General features: G+C 33.1%; 1 protein-coding gene across 7 annotated transcripts in view; it reads left to right on the top strand.

Moving 5' to 3' along the window:
* LOC143079718 (importin-4-like) overlaps positions 1-27,895 on the top strand; it is a 343,997-nt gene that overhangs the window by 299,855 nt on the left and 16,247 nt on the right. For all 7 annotated transcript variants that reach the window (XM_076255254.1, XM_076255258.1, XM_076255257.1 and 4 more), the window contains 3 exons: positions 4,996-5,204; positions 9,851-9,983; positions 14,011-14,115. In XM_076255254.1, the coding sequence (XP_076111369.1) occupies positions 4,996-5,204; positions 9,851-9,983; positions 14,011-14,115 (447 nt within the window). The remainder of the gene's footprint in view (positions 1-4,995; positions 5,205-9,850; positions 9,984-14,010; positions 14,116-27,895) is intronic.

Below are 27,895 nucleotides of genomic sequence, written 5' to 3'. Positions count from 1 at the left end.
AAATTTAACCAAACTTGGCCATACTCATCATTGGGGTATCTAGTTTAAAAAATGTGTCCAGTGACCCGACCAACCTACCAAGATGGCTGCCATTGCTAAAAATAGAACATAGGGGTAAAATGTTGGTTTTGGCTTATAACTCTGAAACCAAAGCATTTAAAGCAAATCTGACAAGGGGTGAAATTGTTAATCAAGTGAAGATCTAACTGCTACAAAATTTTCAGATGAATCGGACAACCTGTTGTTGGGTTGCTGCCCCCAAATTGGTAATTTTAAGGAAATTTTGCTGTTTTTGGTTATTATCTTGAATACTATTATAGATAGAGATAAACTGTAAACAGCAATAATGTTCAGCAAAGTAAGATCTATAAATACCAACTTTTACAAAAATCTTCTCCTCTGAAACTGCTGGGGCAAATTTAACCAAACTAAGCCACAATCATTATTAGGGTATCTTGTTTAAAAAATGTGTGCGGTGACCCAGCCAACAAACCAAGATGGCGGCCATGGCTAAAAATAGAACATAGGGGTAAAATGTAGATTTTGGCTTATAACTCTGAAACCAAAGCATTTAGAGCAAAATTTATGGGGTTAAATTGTTTATCAAATAAATATATATCTGCCCCGAAATTTTCAGATGAATTGGACAACTGGTTGTTGGGTTGCTGCCCCCCAATTGGTAATTTTTATTAAAATTTTTTTACTGTTTTGGGTTATTATCTTGAATACTATTATAGATAAACTGTAAACAGCAATAATGTTCAGCAAAGTAAGATCTACAAATAAGTCAAAATGACCAAAAGGGTCAGTTGACCCCTTACAGAGTTATTGCCCTTCATAGTCAATTTTTAACAATTTTCATTAATTTGGTAAATTGTTGTAAATTTTTATGCCCCACCTACGGTAGTAGAGGGGCATTATGTTTTCTTGTCTGTGGGTCTGTTCTTTCGTCTGTTCGTCCATTCGTTCGTTCGTCTGTCCAGTTTCAGGTTAAAGTTTTTGGTCGAGGTAGTTTTTGATGAAGTTGAAGTCCAATCAACCTGAAACTTAGTATATACGTTCCTTATGATATGATCTTTCTAATTTTAATGTCAAATTAGAGTTCTGACCCCAATTTCACGGTCCAATGAACATAGAAAATGATAGTGCAAGTGGGGTGTCCAGTTTCAGGTTAAAGTTTTTGGTCGAGGTAGTTTTTGATGAAGTTGAAGTCCAATCAACCTGAAACTTAGTATATATGTTCCTTATGATATGATCTTTCTAATTTTAATGTCAAATTAGAGTTCTGACCCCAATTTCACTGTCCACTGAACATAGAAAATGATAGTGCGAGTGGGGCATCCGTGTACTGCGGACACATTCTTGTTACAAAATATTTTCCTCTGTAACTAAAAGGCCAAGTTTATTGTAGATAGAGAAAATTGTAAGTAGCAAGAATGTTCAGTAAAGTAAGATCTACAAACACATCACCATCATCAAAACACAATTTTGTCATGAATCCATCTGTGTTCTTTGTTTAATACATGTATGCACATAGACCAATGTGAGCGACACAGGCTCTTTAGAGCCTCTATTTCTGTATTTTACCTATAAATTGACTTAGTTCTCTTCCAGTGAACCATGTTAACATAACATACAGTCTGCCTTTAAAGTTTTAAAACATTTATTAGATTCATAAATTATCCTGCATTTTTACCAAACTTGGACAGAATTTTTTTCCTCATTTTTGTTGAGCCTGTGATTAACAGCTTAAGTAGGCGAGACACTGGTTTCCGTGGAACCCTTACAAATTATTTACCTATAGGGGGCAAACTTCAAATTTTCCCCACATCTGTTAAATAACAGTGACCTTGACCCATTTCAATTTCAAAACTAGGAATTTTATATCCAATTTGTTACAAGAAAGATCTTAATTGTTATTTAGATCTTAACTCTAATAATTTGTTGAAAACCAAATGTGTTTTTTATGTCTTGATAGTAAGATGTTTGTCAATTTCTATGTAAATATCAAATTTCTGTTATAGAGTTGTGAAGCGTATATATTAAGCGAATTAGACTTTTTACCGAATTTGTAATTAGCAACACGAAGGATGCCACATGTGGAGTTGGATCTGCTTACCCTTTTGGGGCACCTGAGACCACCCCAAGTTTTGGTGTGGTTTCGTGATGCTTAGTCTTTAGTTTTCTATGTTGTGTCTTCTGTACTAATATTTGTCTGTTTGTCTTTTTAGCTCCTTTGGGCCAAGTGAGCTTTTCTCATCACTTGGCGTCCGTCGTCGTTAACTTTTACAAAAATCTTCTCCTCTGAAACTACTAGACCAAATTTAACCAAGCTTGGCCACAATCATTATTAGGGTATCTAGTTTCATTCGATTGCTACCAATGATTAATAAGGTGCCAACAGAAAAATTAAATCTTAAACATCGTCATCTTCGTAATCATCAATGTTTCTAACTGCAACCAGAGGATGATTTAGATTTTGACATAAGTCATTTGCCAGACGTGTGCATATTTTTATACAGGATAGATTTTTTCGAAGCAAATGCAACCCTTTGATCACAAAAATTTTCCCGTACAAGTGCAAACTTAACGTTGCAGAAATTCGGATAGCATCTGACCTTCGAAATTGATAGAAACAATTCCATTCATCTTTTCCCATCCGAACTGAAAAGGAGAATGTACGGGTTTTTTTTCGATATGGAAAGACATCCAAATATATGTCTGGAGGGAAGCTCTTATTACATGTTGCGCAAAGGAAGATTTGCAAGGAGGAAGTTTGACAAGGGAGAAATTTATAATTGTAGCCAATTTGACCCTATATTTGATAAGGTCACTTTGATCTGTTTTAAGTTCTGACTTGAGATCATACAACCTAACAACAACATTTGGAGATGCATCCATAGATTCATTGATGTCACTATTCGAAAAGTTTGACAAATCGATGAAATCATCTGGGTTGTCCTTTGAGACTTTAAAAACAGTGCGCTTACTGATCCCAAACAGGAATGTGTTGTATTGCATCCTGTAACAGCATGTGCGGCTGTTTAAATGCTACAGATGACAGACCCGAGACTTTATACATAATTTGTGAACAGGTATAAAGAGACGCACATCTTGTGTGCAAGTTATAGTGCCTGTTTGAAACCATAGGTCATGTGTATGTTGCAGGAAGGGGAAGTAATGAACTCATAAGCTCAGTGCATTTCTTTTATGTGACTTTATTATTATCCTTCCCTTATCACACCAAACTCTTTGTCTACGTGAATAGCATGTAAAATCGTGCAAAGTATCCGCGTACAAAATAATTCATCAATCGGAATACTCCTTTTGAGCAGATTTAGGGTCAGTGGATGTGTCAGCTAGATAAATGACTTCCTCATAGTGTGCAAGTTATAGTGTCTGTTTGAAACCATAGCTCATGCGTATGCTGCTTGGAAGGGAAGTAATGACCACATTAGAACAGTACATCTGTAAATGAATTCCTCATGCATCATAGTAACTGTTGATCTACCATGATGATGAACAATTGATTCGCCAAGAAATCAGATTAAGGTCTGCTTGTTCTCACCGAAACTTTTTCCAGTCAGGAATTGAACGACCTTCTATATATGACCTGAAACACTTTTACAAACAAACAAGAAGTTGATTCAGCTTTAAAAGAACTGCAGTTGTGTCTGCTAGTGTGCGATTTATAGCAAGAATTGTGGTACAATATTTTTTAATCATCAGTACGAAGGTGATCTAGCTAAGAGGCATCATGCAATATACTAAAATATACATGATCTTTCTGTGCTCCCATAGCCTCGATAAAGTTGTTTATTGGCTCACCTGGCCTAATTAGCCAAGTGAGCTTTCCTCATCACTCGGTGTTTGTCGTCCATCGTCGTCATCCGGCGTACATTAACTTTTACAAAAATCTTCTCCTCTGAAACTGCTTGGCCAAATTTAACCAAACTTTGCCACAATCATCATTGAAGTATCTAGTATATAAAATGTGTCCGATGACCTTGCCAACCAACCAAGATGGCTGCCATGGCTAAAAATAAAACATAGGGGTAAAATGTAGATTTTGGCTTATATCTCTGAAACCAAAGCATTTAGAGCAAATCTGACATGGGGTAAAATTGTTAATAAGGTCAAGATCTATCTGTCCTGAAATTTTCAGACAAATCACACAACCAATTGTTGGGTAGCTGCCCCTGAATTCGTAATTTTAAGGAAATTTTGTAGTTTTTGGTTATCTATTGAGTATTTTATAGATAGAGATAAACTATAACAGCAATAATGTTCAGCAAAGTAAGATCTACAAATAAGTCACATGACCAAAATTGTCAATTGACCTCTTCAGGAGTAATTGCCTTTGATAGTCAACTTTTAACAATTTTCTGTAATTTTTGTGGTGCTTTACAAAAATCTTCTCCTCTGACTACTATCTAGTTTTAAAAATGTGTCCGATGATTGATGAACCAAACCGCCAACCAAGATGGCTCAGGCTGACATGGCTATAATAGTTCATAGGGGTAAAATGCAGTGTTTGACTTCTATCTCTGAAACCAAAACATTTAGAGCAATTTGACAAGCAGTAAAATTGTTCTTTATGTCAAGCCCGTTCATTCAAAGTTCTGATTCTGTTCAGTATTGTATCAAACATGCGATCTACATGATCTGATCTTGCATGTAATTGTGCTATGTACTGGGACAGAATATTGCTTTTGTCTTGCGGTCACTCGCAATTTAGTTTTAAATGTATCTCCTGTCCTGTAAATGTCTTATATATCGAGCTTAAACAACTTCAACTGAGTATATATCTGGCAGATATTAAACAACATAACATCATTATCAGGTATGTACCAATCAATCAATCATGATCACAAAAAATACCCTTAACTAAATCTTGTTAATTTCTATTGTACTTCATGTTGGTATTGCGCCTTTTAAAACTAAATATTATTAGCAACATGTTATCAATGAGAATGTTTTGGTTTTATATTACAGAAAGAAACAAGTTCTGTGTCAGAAAAGTCATTCGCTGTAGGTACATTAGCTGAAACATTGTTAGCCTGCGGGCAGGTCTCAGTAAACTTTGTAGATCCACTTTATCCTCTGTTTATGAAGATGATTAGAGATGAAGACGAGGAGGTTCGCAGTAATTCCATATTTGCCCTTGGTGTGCTTATGGCAAATAGTGGAGATAAGTTATTTTCGTATCCTTTCAGGCAAACTTTTTATCACCATAACTGACAGAATTAAAGGTAAAGTCTTCTTAATGGCTATTGGTAAAAAAACGTTTGATTGATGTTCATCAGCACAACATGACTAATTTTTATACGACCACAAAAAATTTAATTTTTCGTCGTATATTGCTATCACGTTGGCGTCGTCGTCGTCCGAATACTTTTAGTTTTCGCACTCTAACTTTAGTAAAAGTGAATAGAAATCTATGAAATTTTGACACAAGTTTTATGACCACAAAAGGAAGGTTGGGATTGATTTTGGGAGTTTTGGTTTCAACAGTTTAGGAATTAGGGGCCAAAAAAGGGCCCAAATAAGCATTATTCTTGGTTTTCGCTCAATAACTCTAGTATAAGTAAATAGAAATCTATCAAATTTAAACACAAGGTTTATGACAATAAAATGAAGGTTGGGTTTGATTTTTTTTTGGTCCCAACAGTTTAGGAATAAGGGGCCAAAAGGGTCCAAAATTGAACTTTGTTTGATTTCATCAAAAATTGAATAATAGGGGTTCTTTGATATACCAAATCTAACCGTGTATGTAAATTCTTAATTTTTGGTCCCGTTTTCAAATTGGTCAAGCAAGAAATTTTCAATTGCACAGTATTGCACAATAGCAAGAAATCTTCAATTGCACAGTATTGTGCAATAGCAAATATTTTCAATTCCACAGTATTGCGCAATAGCAAGAAATATCTAATATCGTTGTTCTCCTCTTATATTTAATACGTTTCCCTCGGTTTTAGTTTGTTACCCCGATTTTGTTTTTTGTCCATGGATTTATGAGTTTTGAACCGCGGTATACTTATGTTGCCTTTAATTGCAATTTCAATTGGAGTTATCTTTCTTTGTCCAGAATAGTAGTTGAATCAACTTAAATCATTGTTTTATACAATATTTATAATTGATATTTCAATTGGAGTTATCTTTCTTTGTCCAGAATAGTAGTTGAATCAACTTAAATCATTGTTTTATACAATATTTATAATTGATATTTCAATTGGAGTTATCTTTCTTTGTCCAGAATAGTAGTTGAATCAACTTAAATCATTGTTTTATACAATATTTATAATTGATTTTAGTAATTGAACAATTGAAATCAAGAGGTACAGATGTAACAAATAGATATTTAAGAGAATTGATTGAAGGATAGGTTTATATAAATGCATTAATTATGATCATGTCTTTCTTCATTAAAAACTAATGGATTATAGAGAATTTTTTAGAAACATATATGTATTCATTACTGAATATGTATTTAAATTTATATATACAAATATTCAAATTGTAATGATTTTTTAGGTTTTGGTTTTCATTGCAATTCATTTGTAAATTAGATCTTGTAAAAAAAAATAAAAAAATATATACAAATAAAATTGAGAATGGAAATGGGGAATGTGTCAAAGAGACAACAACCCGACCAAATAAAAAACAACAGCAGAGGGTCACCAACAGGTCTTCAATGTAGCGAGAAATTCCCGCACCCGGAGGCGTCCTTCAGCTGGCCCCTAAACAAATATATACTAGTCCAGTGATAATGAACGCCATACTAAATTCCAAATTGTACACAAGAAACTAAAATTAAAATAATAAAAGACTAACAAAGGCCAGAGGCTCCTGACTTGGGACAGGCGCAAAAATGCGGCGGAGTTAAACATGTTTGTGAGATCTCAACCCTCCCCCTATACCTCTAACAAATGTAGTAAAGTAAACGCATAACAATACGCACATTAAAATTCAGTTCAAGAGAAATCCGAGTCTGATGTCAGAAGATGTAACCAAAGAAAATAAACAAAATGACAATAATACATAAATAACAACAGACTACTAGCAGTTAACTGACATGCCAGCTCCAGACTTCAATTAAACTGACTGAAAGATTATGATTTCATCATATGAACATCAGGCACAATCCGTCCCGTTAGGGGTTTAGTATCATACCATCATAACATATATGAGAAGAACATAACCCGTGTCATGCCAACAACTGTTTTTAGAATAAATGTGTTTAGTTCCGATGCAAAGACCTTATCAGTGACTCAATATTAACGCCAAAATATGCAATCTTTAATGACTTGACAACAGTATCGTAATTATATCCCTTCTTAATAAGTCTATTCAAAGGTTTTGTAAGTTTCTGAGGTGAATACTGACACCTTTGTGCTTTATAAAGAATATTACCATAAAAAATTGGATGTGAAATACCTGAACATCTATATGACAAATTATAACAAAATATAGCTTTTAAAAAAAAATGATGGCTTTTTCAACAAAAAAACTAGAAAAATATCACTTGATTAGAATCAAATGACAGAAAGCAGAATATGGAAATGACTTTGTACTTTTTACATCAAAACCAACAGATGTAAATCTGGACCAAAAGAGAAAAATACTAGGCAGAGCTACACTTAAGTAATTGTACAACAATATTATCGAAATACTTGCCACTGGAAATCGAAAATAACTTATTGTTTGTCAATTCAAAGTGTTATACTTAAATGAAAAGAAAAATTTCATACAAAGTTAATGTTTCCAAAAAATAGAAACCACTTTGTTATTGTATCCATTTGTGACTTGGCTGCAGGTATAGTCCCAACAGCTCATAGTAAACATTTATAAGTGCAGTTCATTTTGGTATGACAGTTTGTTTTTGTCAACAACATTTACAATGTTTCCCCAATGTAAACCGTGGATCACTTTTAGATATGATAGCATTTAAACTGACAATATAAAACAAGGGTTAAAATGTGAGTTTCGGTTCAAGACCATTTCATTTACAACAAGTTCTTTAAAAAAAAAAGCAACTATCGAGCATAGAAGACAATATGAACCAGAACAAATGAGAAGTTCGAGTCATATTTAAAAAAATAACTTTTCAAATGGTGAATATTTGTGTCAAAGACACTTGCCTTTCCTGCGGCAATGCTTCTCCAGGTTGATTAACAGAAAACAATACAGTATACATTATAAGAAATCAAATGCCCATATACATTCCAAAATGAACTGTTCACACCTAAAGATGTTCCTTGCATGTAATTACTTGTCTGAAGTAAATGTTGAGCCAAAAAACATCATTATTACTTTCAACTACAACGACAAATGTTTTGATCTAGGAAACAAGTATGTGATTTCTTAGTGTACATATATTTTTGATTAATATCAATTCAAAGAAATTAAAAATGGATCGCTGAAATGAAAGATGTTTTAACCTTCTCTTTTTTTTAAATATTTCAAACAAACAGATCATATTTATTCACAGTTATTGTTTTGGAATTTTCATGCACTTCTTAAATTGTTATTGATATTTTATCGCTCATAAAAAAATCATAGAAAACTACACTTCTTTTGTTAGGTGTCCATTCTTTGTGGGGTTTTCCTTTGTATTGCGTTTTACTGCAATTGCCAATGCCGTTTTTTAACTCCCCTTTTTAATATGGAAAGATTTCACCTCTATTAGAACATGCATGTACACAACAAAATGGTATTTTAGTGAATAAAAACGTATTATTATACTTTGTTAACAAGTTATCAACACACTGTAATTCTAAATATATAGGTTATAGATAAGAGATGCTGTGAGTGTTGGACCTGATCTGCAGCCTCATGTGGTATCATTAAAGGGGAATAATTGACCAATGTTCCTCATTGTAGAGAACTATTAATCATATCTAATGCTACGAGTGTTTTATACACTTTTTTTCATCATGCTTGAAGATATTGATTGGCATTAAGCCACGGTTTTGGCCCAAGAAAAGAAGAAAGTTGACAACTATTTTTAATAGGCACATAATGTTTCGAAATGCATACTATAAGGTAAAAGAATATAAATGAAAAGCAAATAGATTTTTTTCTGATGACGTCACAATTACGTCATATTATGTACCGTTTTCACATAAACGATGAAAATACAGAATTTACGCAGTTTTCCATCGTTATATTCACTGTGGAAGCATCGTGCGCAACCAAGAAACAACTAAATAATTTAAGCGAAGCTTTATTATAGCTGTTGACAAAATCTCAACAGATATGAAGTAGTTTCTCTGGTGTGCACATAAATTTCCAATCTGAAATATAGTTAAAATGTGATGGAAACCAAGAAAAATCGACATTTTACAAAATATGCAAATTTTGTCATAGTTTGTCGTCATGGTAACTCGTTTCATGTGATTTTTTTTCTTTTTTTTTTTCTGAATATCCTGTATGTAAGTCTAGTTTGGACACATTCAAGAATATGTATGATAACTTTTTAGTTTGCTGTAATATTTGGGCCAAAATTGAAGGTGGCAACTAAAATCCCGCTAAACTTGAAAAACGTATGCGCAAAAACGTCATGCCTAAACGTGGCGTCATACAATACAAATGAAAACTTACAAACTGAAGGTTATCCTTTACTTCTGCGATTCAAATTTGGACAAAACGGCGATTTTGGTAGGTATTGTTTTATTTTGATTTTTGATTATATTGTAGTTATCGAACATTTGTTGATCCAACTAATTCTAAATTTCAGGTCCTTAGTTACATGTGAACTTTGGATTTGAAGGTAACTTTTAGCCAGTGAAAACAAAATGTTACATTATGTACATAAAAATTGCATTAGAATGTTCCTTACAAAGTTCAGACATTATACACAAGTTTTAAAAACATTATTTGCAATATTGAATAAAGAAGGCAACCCAAGAGTGATAGATAATGTATGTGCAGCGACATGTAGAATGATATCAACACATAAGTCAGCTCTACCACTTGAACAGGTATGTATGAAAGTATATTTCGTAAAATATTAGATATACGGACAGTAGATCCTGTATACTTATTATATATGTAAAATTGTAAATATGCAGTACATTTGATTCTGTTTACAGCCTTTATTTTGTTAATACAAATGGATCATTTCTGTCATGGTCCATGTCATACTTAATTAATCCTCAACTTCTTTAAAACAGCTAAACAGATTTTAACCAAGTTTGCATTGATTCATATTAATTAAGTGATAACGAGTGGCATTGCCTTAGTTCACAATAATCAGACAATTTTTGAATAAACAAACCAATTATAGACTAATGATTTGGTTAAACAAGACATTATAATGAGTTAAATTTTAACGGTTCCGTTGGGCTATTAATATTTATTGTGCTACTCTGTGTGAGAAGTATATAATATAAAAATCGCCATGACATTCAAAGTCAACATGGAAAATATCTTCACATTTTAAAATATGTTGGAGCTGCTATACAAACATGCAGACACAATAACACTCAGTTTCGTATCGATTTAAAATAGTTCTTTAACTGGTACTCCAATACTTCACTTACCTGTTGTCTTCCATCATCGACACTTTTTGCAAATTCCGTTTATACTGATCAAATTTGTCACAAATTCCTCCATATAGTGAATAAAGTTTATTCATATTTTATTATGGGACCGGATTGACTTGGGGCCGAAACGACCGGATACCTATTAATATTCAGGACATGATCATTTAATTTTAAATCTGATTGTATTTATAGTAATTACCAAAACATTTCTTAAATCAGTTTATAAATCCTGAACTTCTTGAAAACGTCTCAACAGAATGTCATCAGGTAGACATAAATGTTGATAAACTCATGCTCTACCTCTATAACCGATATAATGTTTTACCTGCAGATAAAGCCCCAAGCGTCAAGTGTGTGTAAATCTTATTACGTAAGCTGCTTGATAAAGGAATACGTTGATAATAAAACACTACATTTACTACCACGATACTTACCAAAAGGAAATAGGTCTGTTATATGTTCCTTTTGGAATTTCAACTAAAGATTGGACCATAATAGGTAAATGTCCAATTTAAAATTTTTAAGTTTAAGTTCTAAGACCACATTCATTCTGTGTCAGAAACCTATGTTGTGTCAACTATTTAATCACAATCGAAATTCAGAGCTGTATCAAGCTTAAATGTTGTGTCCATACTTGCCCCAACTGTTTAAGGTTAGACCTCTGCAGTAGTATAAAGCTGCGCCCTGCGGAGCATCTGGATTATATTGGAAAGCTTGTAGTTTGCTTTCTATAGTACATTTAAAAGCCAGTGAATAAATATTTTTCCATTTGTCGTCACTAATTACTGTATTAAAATTTCTTCCCACCTATGCTTTGAAATAGGAGAAAAATGTCTCTGATCGATAAAAAGTGAATACACACCTTTAGCAAATAATTTACTGATAGGCATTTTTTATTCTCATGCTCAAAAACAAATCCAAACAAGCTGCTGTTAGGTGATATGTGTTATAATAAAAAAAAAATCAATGCACATGGTATAGCAAGGATAGCATGTCTACAAAAGTAACATTAAGGTTATATATTTTTATACGACCGCAACGGTAGTATTTTGTATCACGTTGTCGTCCTTGTCTGCGTCGTTTGAAGATGATAACTTAAGTACAAGTAAATAGAAGTATATGAAATTTTAACACAAGGTTTATAACCACAAAATGAAGGTTGGGATTGATTATAGGGGCTATGGTCCTACCAGTTTAGGAATTAGGAGCCAAAAAAAGGGCCTTCATTGTAAATTAGGTATTCAGAAATGATTATTGTCTTGAAATGATTAGTTGTGAATTGATTTTTTGAAGTAACTATTTATTAATATTAATTTTAACCATCACTTTGTGTCGTTTGATATTTATGACTTTTATGATGTATCTAAATGAGTAGCTACGATGGGTGTTGGGGAGGGGTGCAATTCGGAACAGCATAGTGTATTTCACAAAAGCAAAAAAATAAATAAATCTGTGACATACTTATGTTTGAAATAATGAATCAAATTATTTCTGCATTTCAATATAAAGACAACATATTCTATCAGGGCAGATATAGAGACGATGGATTCATAATATATGATGGAACATCAGATGAAATTATAGATTTTTTTCGTCTAGCAAATGATTATAACCCCTTATAAAGTTCACCTATGAAATCAAAAACGATAAAATGTCGTTCTTGGATGTTGATGTAATTAAAGGTCAAAGATTTACAACATATGGCATTCTTGACCTAGAAATACATTTTACTCACAGCATGTATTTAGAGGATTTATTAAAGGTGAAGCAATACGGCAAATTAGAAATACAAGTGACTATAACAAATAAATAAAACAATCTAACTAATTTCAAAGTGAAATTATTAGATAGGGGTTATGATAACGTTGAAATAGATGATAGTATAACTGATGCTTTATCAATTGACCGTACTGATTTATTACAACAAAACAAATCTAAAGAGAAGCAAAGTATTCCGTTACTTTTAATAACTAAATATTATCCATATATACGTAAAATAAAGAAACGTATAATGAAACACTGGCATTTATTACGGTTCGACTAAGACTGTGTACAAATATTCAATACAGCACCAAAAGTTGCGTTTAGCAAACATAAAAGTATTGGAGATATGCTTAGTAGATCAAAGTTAAAGACTTTAACATAAAATTGACAGTTGGACCCCTGATGATGGCAGATCTGTCATAATAACTAGATCTATTGAAGAAGAATTAAAATATAAATATATCAATATAAACATGAATAATTTTCATATTTGATTATATTCAAATAATGCATCTTAAAATGACCATCCCAAGCTTAACTGCCGAAACACGAAATTATTTGTGTCGGGTCCTATCATGCAATATGGGATGCGTGGTGACATGGGTGTTTTATTATAACAGAATGTTCCTTTAGGAATCTAGTTAATGAATTGTATCCGAATTTTTGATCCATCAACAAACATGGCCGCCATGGCTTTAAATACAACAAAGGGGTGCAATGCAGTTTTTGGCTTATATGTCAGAAACTAAAGCTTTTAGAGCAAATCTGACATTGGGTAAAAATGTTGAAAAGGTCAATTTCTATCAGCCCTGAAATTGTCTGACAAACCGAACAACCCATTGTTTGAAATTTTGCGTTTTTGTTATTAAGTACAGTAAGATCTTCAAACATTTTATATGACCAAAATTATCAATTGACCCCTTAAGGAGGTATTTTCTTTTTAAAAGACAATTTTACTCAAGTTGTTTTTATGTTTTTTAACTTTAAAAATTTTCTCAAATGAATCAAGAATAAATTTAGTATTTCATTTCCTTGTACCCAAGAAACATAAACACTATGGCTAAAATGGAACGTATGGGTAAAAAGTGATGAAAGATTTAAGCAAACAAATAACAGGTGAGCAATTGAGCCTCTTGTTTATGAAGCGAACTTATTTAAAAACTAAGTTAAGTTTGTCTATTCATAAACATATATTTATATTTCTGATTTTGTGCCAAGTTTTTCAAGTTTGTCCAAATCCGGGTCCAAAATTATACAGTGTTTGATTTCAACATACATTGAATAAATAGTTTCTTTGAAATGCTGAATCTAAAGCTGTATTTGTTTTCATTTCTAATTAGATAATACCACAACCGGTTCCAATGGGTCCTAAATTAAGCATTCATTAAGCATGAAATCAAACATTGATTCTTGGGTTTTTTTTTATATGCCTATTCTAACAATGAAGTTAAATTTAAGATATTGGACCACAATTCATTGTGTCATACAAACCAATGCTGTGTCAGATACTCAATCACAATCCAAATTCAGAGCTGCTTAAAGATTGAATGTTGTGTCTATACTTGCTCAAATGTTTAGGGTTCGACCTCTGCTGGAAATCCAGTTTGCTGTCACTCTTATATCATCTTGTCGAATGTATGCCATCAAATGAAACAAAGGAACAGCTTTTTATTTTTATTTTTTATGTTATCTGTTTTAGGTTATCCCAGTGATTGTACAATGTTTACCGCTGAAGGAGGATTTTGAAGAAAATGAGACGGTTTACAACTGCTTATTACAGCTTTATAGTGATGATATAGAAATAGTAAGTAATGTGATATATTAATTAGGTCTTTCCACTTTTCTGTGTAAAACCTTTTGTTTTTTTTCTGATTATTTTTAGATCACCTGGCCCATCGTCGTTAGCTTTTACAAAAATCTTCTCCGCTGAAACCACTTGGTCAAGTTTAACCAAACTTGGCCACAATAATCATAAGATATCTAGTTTAAAAAATGTGTCCGATCATCACGCTCGCCAATCAAGATGGCCGCCATGGCTAAAAATAGGACATAGGGGTAAAATGTAGATTTTGGCTTATATCTCTGAAACCAAAGCATTTAGAGCAAATCTGACATGGTGCAAAATTGAGTATCAGGACAAGATCTATCTGCCCTGAAATTTTTAGAAAAATCAGACAACCTGTTGCTCCCCCATAATTGGTAATTCTTAGGATTTTTTGCAGTTTTTATACTACCGCAAAAATGAAAAAAATTTGGTGGTTATTGGAATAACATCGTCGTCGTCAGCGTCATCCGAAGACGAATGGTTTCAGGATAATAACTTAAGTATAAAGTAATAGAAATCAATAAAATTTTAACACAATGTTTGTAACCAAAAATGGGGGTTATGGTTCTAACAGTTTAGAAATTAGATGCCCAAAGGGGCCAAAAACAAGCATTTATCTAGTTTAAGGACAATAAGTTGTGTATTAGTATTTTAATTGCTCTGATATTGTACCACAATGTTCAAACAATAAAGTAGAAGGTCAGGATTTGATTTAAGGGTTTTAGGGCAAGCAGTCTAGCAATTAAGGGCCAAAAAGGGGCCAAAAACAAGCATTTTTGTAGTTTTGGGACAATAACTTGTGTATACCTGTATGGGACTCTCTAACATTGTACCACTAGGTTCCATATAACGAAGGGAAGGCTTTGATTCAGTTTTGGGTTAATATCCTTGAACATTTGGGAATAAGGGGCCAAAAAGAAGCATTTTTCTAGTTTACAGGCAAAAACTTGGGTTTAAGTGTATGGATCTCTCTGAAATTATACTACAAGGTTTCTTACTACAAAGGAAAGGCTGGAATTGAGTTTTGGGGTTCTTGTTCCAAGGGAGGAGGGGTGTTTCAATGAGTGAGGGGTCAAAAAAGGGGCCCAAATAAGCATTTTTTGTAGTTTCAGTCAATAACTTGTGTTTAAGTGTACAAATCTTCCTGAAATTAGACCACAAGTTTCCATACTACAAAGGGATAGTTATGGGGGGGTTATGGCTCAAATCATTAATCAATAGGAGCAAAAAAGGGGGGAAACAATGGTTTTTCTGGTTAAAGGACAATTTAGATAATATAAAAGCAGTGTAAGGGAGGTTATGCAATTAAAATTTAAAGAATCCTGTTATATATATATTTGATTACTTGATTACCTCCCTTACACTGCTTGTTTTCAAAAGTTTCAAGAAGAAATCTTCAATTGCACAGTATTGTGCAATAGATTTGTTAGATCTTTGACCACATTTATTTTGTGACAAAAACCTATATTATGTCAAAAATTTGATCACAATCCAAATTCAGACAGTATCAAGCTTGCATATTGTGACCAAATTTGGTTGGTTATTATCTTGAATATTATTATAGAAAGAGATAATCTGTATGCAGCAATAACGTTCAGCTAAGATCTACAAATAAGTAATCATGACCAAAATTGTCAATTGACCCCTAAAGGAGTTATTGCCCTATTAAGTCATTTTTCAGCAATTTTTTACATTTTTTGTAATTTTTTACAAAATTCTCCTCTGAACCTACATAGACAAATTTAACCAAACCTCGCCACAATCATCATTAGGGTATCTAGTTTAAAAATGTTTCCGATGACCCTGCCTTCCAACCATCATTTGCGACATAGTTAAAAATACAACATAGGAGTAAAATGCAGGTTTAGGCTTATATCTCTAAAACTAAAGCATTTAGAGCAAATCTGACAGGTGGCAAATATGTTAATCCGATTTAGATTTATATGCCTTGAAATTTAAAGACGAATTCGACAGCCCGTTGTTGGGTTGCTGCTCCTGTCGATATGCATATCTACATTGTATGTTCTTATTATTTACAAAGTTTCATAAAATTCTGTTGAGCGGTTTCAGAGGATTTGAGGTAACAAGAACAAGACTGACAAACAGACGGATGGGTCAAAATATTTTACCCTTCTTTCTCTGAAATTACACAACAAAATTTCTTGAAACTTTGTAGATTATAAGGAAATACTATGTTAATCTGCACATCGACAGGAAATTACGATTCATTTTTTTTTCTAGGAGTTACACCCCCTTTGAACTTATTTATCTCAAAATACTACTGCAACAGTTTGTCATCGCAACTCCTCTGAAACCTGACCACAGAATTTCATGAATCTTTCTAGATAATAAGAAAAGACTATTTAGATGTGAATATCGACAGGAAATTACGATTCCATTTTTTTCTAGGATTTACGCCCCTTTGAACTTATTTGTCTCAATACACTACTGCAACGGTTTGTCATCACAACTTCTCTGAAATATCACAACAGAATTTCATGAAACTTTGTAGATTATAAGGAAATACTATGTAGATGTGGATATCGACAGGAAATTGTGATTCAATTTTTGTTAGGAGATATGCCCCTTTGAACTTGTTTACCTCAATATACTACTGCAACAGTTTGTCATCCCAATTTCTCTGAAACCACACAACAGAATTTCATGAAACTTTCTAGATAATAAGAACATACTATTTAGATGTGCGTATCGACAGGAAATTACAATTTAATTTTTTTCTTGGAGTTACGTCTCTTTGAACATATGTGCCTCAATACACTACAGCAACGGTTTTTCATCACAACTTCTCTGAAATCACACAGCAGAATTTCATGAAACTTTCTAGATAATAAGAACATACTATGTAGATGTGCGTATCGACAGGAAATTACAATTTAATTTTTTTCTTGGAGTTACGTCTCTTTGAACATATTTGCCTCAAACCACTACAGCAACGGATTTTCATCACAACTTCTCTGAAATCACACAGCAGAATTTCATGAAACTTTGTAGATTATAAGGAAATACTATGTAAATGTGCATATTGACAGGAAATTACGATTCACTTTTTAGCTCACCTGGCCCGAAGGGCCAAGTGAGCTTTTCCCATCACTTTGCGTCCGTCGTCCGTCGTCGTTAACTTTTACAAAAATCTTCTCCTCTGAAACTACTGGGCCAAATTAATCCAAACTTGGCCACAATCATCTTTTGGGTGTCTAGTTTAAAAAAATGTGTCAGTGTAAAATGCAGTTTTTGGCTTATAACTCAAAAACCAAAGCATTTAGAGCATATCTGACATGGAGAAAAATTGTTTATCAGGTCAAGATCTATCTGCCCTGAAATTTTCAGATGAATCGGACAACCCGTTGTTGGGTTGCTGCCCCTGAATTGGTAATTTTAAGGAAATTTTGCTGTTTTTGGTTATTATCTTGAATATTATTATAGATAGAGATAAACTGTAAACAGCAATAAAGTTCAGCTAAGTAAGATTTACGAATAAGTCAACATGACCGAAATGGTCAGTTGACCCCTTTAGGAGTTATTGTCCTTTATAGTCAATTTTTAACCATTTTTCGTAAATCTTAGTAATCTATTACAAAAATCTTCTACTCTTAAACTACTTGGTCAAATTATTCCAAACTTGGCCACAATCATCTGGGGATATCTAGTTTAAAAAATGTGTGGCGTGACCCCGCCAACCAACCAAGATGGCCGCCATGGTTAAAAATAGAACATAGGGTTAAAAGGCAGTTTTTGGCTTATAACTCGAAAACCAAAGCATTTAGAGCAAATCTGACAGTGGTAAATATGTTCATCAAGTGAAAATATATCTGCCCTGAAATTTTCAGACAAATCGAACAACCTATTGTTGGGTTGCTGCCCCCAAATTAGTAATTTTAAGGAAATTTTGCAGATTTTGGTTATTATCTTGAATATTATTATAGATAGAGATAAACTGTAAAGAGCAATAATGTTAAGCAAAATAAGATCTACAAATAAGTCGAATGACCAAAATTGTCAAATGACCCCTTAAGGAGTTATTGTCCTTTATAATCAATTGTTAACAATTTTCATAAATTTTTGTTAATTTTTGTAAATATTTAGGAAATATTTTCCACTGTCATTACTGGGCCAAGTTCATTATAGATAGAGATAATTGTAGCAACAAGTATGTTCAGTTAAGTAAGATCTACAAACACATCACCATCACCAAAACACCATTTTGTCATGAATTTATCTGTGTCCATTGTTAATATGCACATAGACCAAGGTGAGCGACACAGGCTCTTGAGAGCCTCTAGTTGGTAATTATCTTGAATATTATAGATAGAGATAAACTGTAAACAGCAATAAAGTTCAGCAAAGTAATATTTACAAATAAGTCAACATGACCGAAATGGTCAGTTGATCCCGATAGGAATTATTGCCCTTTATAGTCAATTTTTAACCATTTTTCGTAAATCTTAGTAATCTTTTACAAAAATATTCTCCTCTGAAATTACTGGGCCAAATTAATCCAAACTTGGCCACAATCATCTTTAAGATATCTAGTTTAAAAATTTTGTCCGGTGACCCGGCCATCCAACCAAGATGGCTACCACGGCTAAAAATAGAACATAGGGGTAAAATGCAGTTTTTGGCTTATAACTCAAAAACCAAAGCATTTAGAGCAAATCTGACATGGAATAAAATTGTTTATCAGGTCAAGATCTATCTGCCCTGAAATTTTCAGATGAATCGGACAACCCGTTGTTGGGTTGCTGCCCCTGAATTGGTAATTTTAAGGATATTTTGCTGTTTTTATACGACCGCAAAAATTTTAATTTTTCGTCGTATATTGCTATCACGTTGGCGTCGGCGTCGTCGTCGTCCGAATACTTTTAGTTTTCGCACTCTAACTTTAGTAAAAGTGAATAGAAATCGATGAAATTTTGACACAAGGTTTATGACCACAAAAGAAAGGTTGGGATTGATTTTGGGAGTTTTGGTCCCAACCTTTTAGGAATTAGGGGCCAAAAAGGGCCAAAATAAGCATTTTCTTGGTTTTCGCACTATAACTTTAGTTAAAGTGAATAGAAATCAGTGAAATTTAGACACAAGCTTTATGACCACCAAAGGAAGGTTATGATTTATTTTGGGAGTTGAGGTCCCAACAGTTTAGGAATTAGGGGCCAAAAAGGGGCCCAAATAAGCATTATTTTTGGTTTTCGCACCATAACTTAAGGATCAGTAAATAGAAATCTATGAAATTTAAACACAAGGTTTATGACCATAAAAGGAAGGTTGGGTTTGATTCTAACTGTGTATGTAGATTCTTAATTTTTGGTCCCGTTTTCAAATTGGTCTACATTAAGGTCCAAAGGGTCCAAAATTAAATTTAGTTTGATTTTAACAAAAATTGAATCCTTGGGGTTCTTTAATATGTTGAATCTAAAAATGTACTTAGATTTTTGATTATTGGCCCACTTTTCAAGTTGGTCCAAATCGGGGTCCAAAAATTAAACTTTGTTTGATTTCATCAAAAATTGAATAATTGGGGTTCTTTGATATGCCAAATCTAACTGTGTATGTAGATTCTTAATTTTTGGTCCCGTTTTCAAATTGGTCTACATTAAAGTCCAAAGGGTCCAAAATTAAACTAAATTTGATTTTAACAAAAATTGAATTCTTGGGGTTTTTTTATATGCTGAATCTAAACATGTACTTAGATTTTTATTTATGGGCCCAGTTTTCAAGTTGGTTCAAATCAGGATCCAAAATTATTATATTAAGTATTGTGCAATAGCAAGAAATTTTCAATTGCACAGTATTCAGCAATAGCAAGAAATCTTCAATTGCACAGTATTGTGCAATAGCAAGAAATTTTCAATTGCTCAGTATTGCGCAATAGCAAATATTTTGAATTGCACAGTATTGCGCAATAGCCAGAAATATCTAATTGCACAATATTGTGCAATAGCAAGAAATTTTCAATTGATTGGAGTTATCTTTCTTTGTCCAGAATAGTAGTTGAGTCAACTTAAATCATTGATTTATACAATATATATTCACTTTTATTACCAACTGATAAATTAAAACAATCTTTACCATTCAGTGATAACAAGCACCTTTTTTACATTTCAATATTTTATGATGTATTTAAATGAGTAGTTATTGTTGCAAACTCCATTAGAAATTTGAAATGAGACCAGTTTTGGAAAAAGGGAAAGGGGGTGTGAAAAAAATGGGAAGGGGGGGTAAATTTTTTTCATTTCAGATTTCATAAATATAGAGAAAATTTCTTTAAACATTTTTTTGAGAGGATTAATATTCAACAGCATAGTGAATTGCTCAAAGGCAAAAAAATTTTTTAAGTTCATTAGACCACATTCATTCTGTGTCAGAAACCTATGCTGTGTCAACTATTTAATCACAATCCAAATTTAGAGCTGTATCCAGCTTGAATGTTGTGTCCATACTTGTCCCAACCGTTCAGGGTTCAACCTCTGCGGTCGTATAAAGCTGCGCCCTGCGGAGCATCTGGTTGGTTATTATCTTGAATATTATTATAGATAGAGATAAACTGTAAACTGCAATAATGTTCAGCAAAGTAAGATTTACAAATAAGTCAACATGACCGGAATTGTCAGTTGACCCTCGAAGGAGTTATTGCCCTTTATAGTCAATTTGTAAATTTTTACTAACATTTTCCACTGAAACTACTGGGCCAAGTTCATTATAGATAGAGATAATTGTAAGCAGGAAGAATGTTCAGTAAAGTAAGATGTACAAACACATCACCATCACCAAAACACAATTTTGTCATGAATCCATCTGCTTCCTTTGTTTGAAATTCACTTAGACCAAGGTGAGGGACACAGGCTCTTTAAAGCCTCTAGTTTCTAGGAGTTACGCCCTTTTGAACGTATTTACCTCAATTTACTACTGAAACAGTATGTCATCGCAACTCGTCTGAAACCACACAACAGAATGTCATGAACATTTTTAGCTTAAAATGACATACTATGTAGATGTGCATATCGACAGAAAACTATGCTTCAATTTTTATACCACCGAAAAACAAATGTGGCCGTATGTTGGTATCACGTCGTTGTCGTCGTCCGCGTCGCCTGAAGAAGTTGGTTTACGAACAATAACTTTAGTATTAGTGAAAAGTAATCTATGAAATTGAAATACAAGCTTCATAAACACAACATGAAGGTTTGAATTGATTTTTTGGATTATGGTCCTAACAGTTTTGGGATTAGGGGCCAAAAAGAGGCCCAAAAAGGCATTTTTCTAGTTTCCGGACAATAACTTGTGTTTAATTGTATGGATCTCTCTGAAATTATACCACAAGTTTCCATACCACAAAGGGATGGTTATGATTGACTTTGGGGGTTATGGCTCAAACCGTTTAGGAAATAGAGGTTAAAAAGGGTGATAAACAAGGGTTTCATGGTTAATTGACAATTTAAAAGCAGTGTAAGGGAGGTAATACAATCACAAAATTATACTTAAGTACAATGTTGGATTACCTCCTTACACCGCTTTTAAATTATGTATACATAAATATTGTATTGTCTTGAGATGATAATCTGTCAATTTATTTTTAGAAGTCATAATTTTGAAATTATAGATTAAGTAATTTTTTTTATTTCCGAAACAAACAAAAACACATAAATGTTGTATTGTCTTGAGATGATAAGCTGTCAATTTTTTTTTTAGAAGTTATAATTTTGAAATTATAGATTAAGTAATTTTTTTTATTTCCGAAACAAACAAACACTAATTTTGGTCAAAGCAAATACATAGAAAGAACAAACATAAGAAAAACTCAACAATAGTAGAATGCATGTTAAAAACAGTTATAGGTCTCCTTTCCTCAGTTGTAATATTAATAAAATTGAGAAAGGAAATGGGGAATGTGTCAAAGCGACAACAACCCGACCATAGAGCATTGAGGTGAATACTTACATTGTTGTGCTTTGTAAAGAATATTACCATAAAAGATTGGATGTGAAATACCTACACGTACAAGATGTCTGCATGTTGTGTTATATTTACAAATTATTTCTACCAATGATAAAATTTAGTAAATGTTTTGACTAGTTAGTGATATCGAAAACTCTGGTGTAATAATTTTACAGTAATACATAAATTTCTCTCGCTAAAATGTAATTCGTTGTAACATACACGAGCGAATCGTACAAGTTGAGATGTATAAACACCATAAGATGGTGACAAGGGAACTTTACCATCTAAAAATGGATAATTAACGACTAAGGAAATGAAAAATCATCTCTTTTATCATAAATTTTTGTATTAAGCTTCCCGTTAATGATAAAGATCGGGGAAAGGAAAGGGCAGTAGTCATGGTTAGTATTAGCTTTATTTAAAGTAAGTTCAACAGGATAAATTTCTTTAGTATACATACTGAAGTCGTCATTATTGAGGGCCAATATATCATCCAAATATCTAAAAGTATTGATAATTTTTTGTATCAATGTTGTTTCGATGGGTCTTTGCTAATTTTAGTCATAAATTGTAACTCATAACAATACAAAAACAGGTCCTCAATAAGTGGTGCACAGTTAGTCCCTATTGGAATTCCAATAACTTGACGATATACGGAATCTCCAAAGCGATCGAAGATGTTATCAAGTAAAAATTCAAGCGCATATATAGTATGAAAGCATGTCCAATTGACTGTTTTATAAAAGAAACAAAAGAAACAGCTGTTTTTATATCATTTGTTGTTGATGGATACAGTATAATCACGGGTTTATCAGTTAAGATAAGTGTATTAAAATTGACATATTTTTGTAAATAATATTTTAGAAGAAAATTAATTTTAGCTATGTCATTTTCTATTTTAAGACTTTTATGATGTATTTAAATGGGTAATTATGGTTGCAAACTCCATTGTAAATTTGAATTAAGAATTAAGATTATGACCACATATTTGTTTGGGGAAAAAGTTGTGGGGGAGGGGTAAAAAAGAAAAGGGGGGGGCAATTTTTTCTCATTTCAAATTTTAGAAATTTTTAGAAATTTAACAGAAAACGTTTTTTAATGAGAAGAGGGGGGGGGGGCAATTCGCAACAGCATAGTGTATTGCACAAAGGCAAACAAATCATATAACCAATTCTAAGTTCCTACAGTTGTCTTGTGTCAGAAACCTATTATGTGTCAAATATTTAATTACAATCCAAAGTCAGACCTTTATCAAGCTCGAATATTGTGTCCATTTGTGACTCAGCTGTTCAGGGTTGGACATCTGCGGTCGTATCTAGCTGCGCTCATCTAAGCAATTTATTTTTCTAGGAGTTAAGCCCCTTGGAACATGTTTGACTAAATATACTACTGCAACTGTTTGTCATGGCAACTTCTCTGAAATCACATAACAGAACTTCATGCAACTATGTACATTCACATTATGGTTCAATTTTTTTTCTAAGAGTTGCGCCCTTTTGGAATTATTTTGCCTCTTTATACTACGCAAAAGTGTGTCATCGCAACTCCTCTTAGACCACCAAACAGAATTTCATGAAACTTTGTAGATAACAAGGATAAACTATGTAGATGTGCATATCAACAGGAAATTATGATTAAATATTTTTTCTAGGAGTAATATATGCCCCTTTGAACTTTTGTCCAAAATGTACTACTACAACATTAACCGTTTGTAATTGCATCTCCTCTGAAACCCCACAACAGAATTTCATAAAACTTTGTAGTTAATAAGGACATAATATGTAAATGTGCATATCCACATGAACTTTTTTATCAGTTGACATTTGTAGAGTTATGAGTCTTAGAACTTAAAAATCTGGTGAGATTTGATTGTCCAGTGACAATATGGGGGCGTGGGCAATGTGAGCGTGCTTACAAAGGTTCTTTAATTTTGACTGAAGCTATCTGGAGACTCATATGAAGAATATTTCCGTTTTTGTATTTAAACTAATGAAATATAATTTACACTTTATGTGATTTCTTCCCAGAAAGATTTATAGGTATCGACTAACATCTTAACCAAAATGTTTTGTGGCGACAATTCGTTACTGGAAAATGTTTGTCAGAATGATACGTAACATTTCATTACAGGGCCAATTCCTCTGAAATGGTGAGCTCAACAAATTACTAATTAAAACTTAAAACTCTTAACCTGATCATGTTGTAAATGTATCTTACCACTACTACTCCATGGCCTTTTCCCAACTGTTTTTATTTTAGTTCTGTGAAAAGAAAATTGACTTCAGTCCCGTATATGTCACTTTAAAAATGCTATTCATTCTTATGTACAGTCTACTTTCTGAAATAGAATCCACCAATGCAAAACTTTGCTCCAAGTCATATATTTTCTGAAGTTAATCGATAAACATTTTGTTAAAAGTACTTTAAACGGGTGCCACATGTGGAGCAGGATCTGCTTACCCTTCCGGAGCACCTGAGATCACCCCTAGTTTTTGGTGGGGTTCGTGTTGTTTATTCTTTAGTTTTCTATGTTGTGTCGTGTGTACTATTGTTTTTCTGTTTGTCTTTTTAATTTTTAGCCATGGCGTTGTCAGTTTGTTTTAGATTTATGAGTTTGACTGTCCCTTTGTTATCTTTCGTCTCTCTTTTAAGCAACTGTGCTTTTTTTGTGTGCATGCAATGAATGAAGATTTTTTATCAGCGGTTAGACAATAGTTTACTTGTAAAATGAATCAAGAACATATATTTTGGTTAGCGCTATGAATACACGTGTGGTCCTCCTAATAGCGAAATTAAAGTTCTTAAATATCCCGTTAACATGGGTCTGAAAAATGCATAGATGGTCCGACATCAATGACCTGTAAAAAATAAAACCAATAGTTATTGTGTTTCTATGATCAATACACATGTGCTGTATTAAACGTTTTCCCCTGAAAATTCAGACATATATATTTGAGCGTCACGTTACTTCAAAAACATCATTACGCGAGAATATCCTAGTATAGAAAGGAAATTTTAAAACAGAATGGTACTCAGTTTTTTCCTACAAAGGGTAAAAAAAGCAGTTTTTTTATCACTTTGTGTCGTCGTCTGTTAACTTTTTTTTTAAATGTGTCCGATGACCCGCTTATCAACCAACATGGCCGACATGGCTGAAAATATACCATATGAGTAAAATGCAGTTTTTTTTACTTATATCTCTTAAACTAAACCATTAAGTGCAAATCTGACTGGGGTAACAGTGTTCGTCAGGTTACGATCTATTTTCCCTGAAATTTACAGACGAATCACATGAACACATTGTTGTGTTGAAGTCCCTGAATTGAAAGTTTAATCACCAGCCCAGTAGTCAACACTTCGGTGTTGACATGAATATCAATAATGTGGTCATATTTACAAATTTCCTGTTAACAAAACTTTGAATTTTTCGAAAAACTAAGCATTTTCTTATCCCAGGCATAGATTACCTTAGCTGTATTTGGCACAACTTTTTGGAATTTTGGATCCCCAATGCTCTTCAACTTTTTACTTGTTTGGCTTAATAAATATTTTGATATGAGCGTCACTGATGAGTCTTATGTAGACGAAACGCGCGTCTGGCGTACTAAATTATAATCCTGGTACCTTATATATATATATATATCTCCCAATTGATAAGATATTCACGTGCTTGCATTTCCTATCATAATTTTCTTGATAGAGGGTTGCTGCTCACAAGGAAGCTATTAAACCAAGATTTCCAAATGGTGAAGTTGAAATCATCCCTTCGTAAATTTTACGGACGCCATCACGAGTTGGTTGACCGTTATGAAATAACCGTTTCATAAATGATATCGGATATGTTCCTTACGTCGTAACTACAATCCCCTTCCCTTTCATCTTTCGTTTGCGCATTGTGGTCTATTGAGGAATATTATGAAAGGCCTAAAGAAGAGAGGGTTTACTTTAGAACTCTATGAGATTTATTTTTTTTTTAATTTCTAAAGACTTTAACTTGAAAACAGTGATTGATAGACACATGCGGTCTTAAGTAATGATAACAGGACAATAAAACAAATAAAATAAATTATAGGGTTAGTCCATTGGTCGAGATCTCCACCCCAAACCATATATATATTCATGAAGGGGACAATATAACAAATCAAATGAAATACTGTTGATTCATTATTATTCGTTTGATACCAATTGTCGTGTGTTTCGTGGGTACAGATGAACCAACGGAAGTCAAATGCTCAACGAATAAGATAGTTTCAACAGGCTTTGTATACAGATATTGGCAAAACCACGAATCCACAGTATACGGGGAATCCCTGGGGGTCAACTTCAACCCCTCCTGTTTGAGAACATTGACCTATAATGGTTTACTTTTTTAAAATTGTTATTTGGATGGAGAGTTGTCTCATTGGCACTCACACCACATCTTCCTATATCTATTATAAACGGTCAAGATCCTAACCCCTCAACCAAATATATTCTTGTATGGTACAATAAATCAAATCAAATATAGGGGGAGTCTCCACCACCTCCTGTTTGAAATTTGATGTATTAAATTTTATTTCAATATCAACCAGATGCTCCGCCGGGTGCAGCTTTATACAACCGCAGAGGTTGAAGCCTGAACGGTTGGGGCAAGTATGAACACAACATTCAAGCTGGATTCAGCTCTGAATTTGGATTGTGATTAAATAGTTGACACACATAGGTTTCTGACACAGGATGAATGTGGTCTAATGAACTTAAAAGATTTGTTCTGCTTTTCAGCAATTCACTGGCTATGCTTTTGAATATTAATCCTCTCCAAAAAAAAATGAGAAAAATTTACCCCCCCCCCCCCCACAATTTATCTTTCACCTCTCCCTTTCCCTTATTCCAAAAATGATCTCAATTCTAATTTCTAATGGAGTTTGCAACAATAACTTCTCATTTAAATACATCATAAAGTATTAAAATATAAAATGTCATACAGTCATGGTTAAAATTAATATTAATTAATAGTAACTTCTAAAAAAATAAATGGGGAATGTGTCCAAAGGGACACAGATGATTCACCCGCTAGCATATAACGTTATAAAGGGACATAACTCAAGAACTGTAAAAGTGAAGCTGCCAAAAATTGAACTTAAACTGAGTTTAGAGGTAATAAGCAGTATATACACGTTTCATTAAATTGAGTTGAGACAAACTTAAGTTAAGAGAATAGAAACGAATAAATTCTTCCCCTTTTCCACTTGTAAAGGGGCATAATTCTAGAATGGTAATCAAAGTGCTTGTAATCACTGAATGGTAAAGATTGCTTTAATTTATCAGTTGGTAGTAAAGGTGAATATTGCATTGTGTATTGTATATAGCATTGATTTAAGCTGATTCATCTATTATTCTGGACAAAGAAAGATAACTCCAATTTTCAAAGAAGATTTCATAAAGCATTGGTTTTAGGTGATTCAACAACCATTCTGGACAAAGAAAGATAACTCCAATTTATTGTCTTGAAACTACAAAAATGCTTTTTTTTGCAGTTTATTCCTAAACTGTTTGACCCATAACACTTAAAATACTGTGGATTCATTTATTTTCGTGGGTACCAATTTTCGTTGATTGAGGAAAACTTACATGTTCGTGGATATTTAATTTCGTGGTTTTGCCGAAGTATGCATACAAGCTTATGGAAAATTTGATGTTCGTTGAACATTTAATTTCGTGGTTCACCTGTTCCCACGAAGTCCACGAAAATTAGTATCCAACGAATAATAATGAATCCACAGTATATCCCAACATTCTACTTATGGTATTAAACATTGTAGTA

Source organism: Mytilus galloprovincialis, chromosome 6 (genome assembly GCF_965363235.1).
Source record: "Mytilus galloprovincialis chromosome 6, xbMytGall1.hap1.1, whole genome shotgun sequence".
In the NCBI taxonomy this organism is placed as follows: domain Eukaryota; kingdom Metazoa; phylum Mollusca; class Bivalvia; order Mytilida; family Mytilidae; genus Mytilus; species Mytilus galloprovincialis.
Note: the sequence above shows the minus strand (reverse complement) of the source record. Positions and strands in the feature narration are given on the sequence as shown.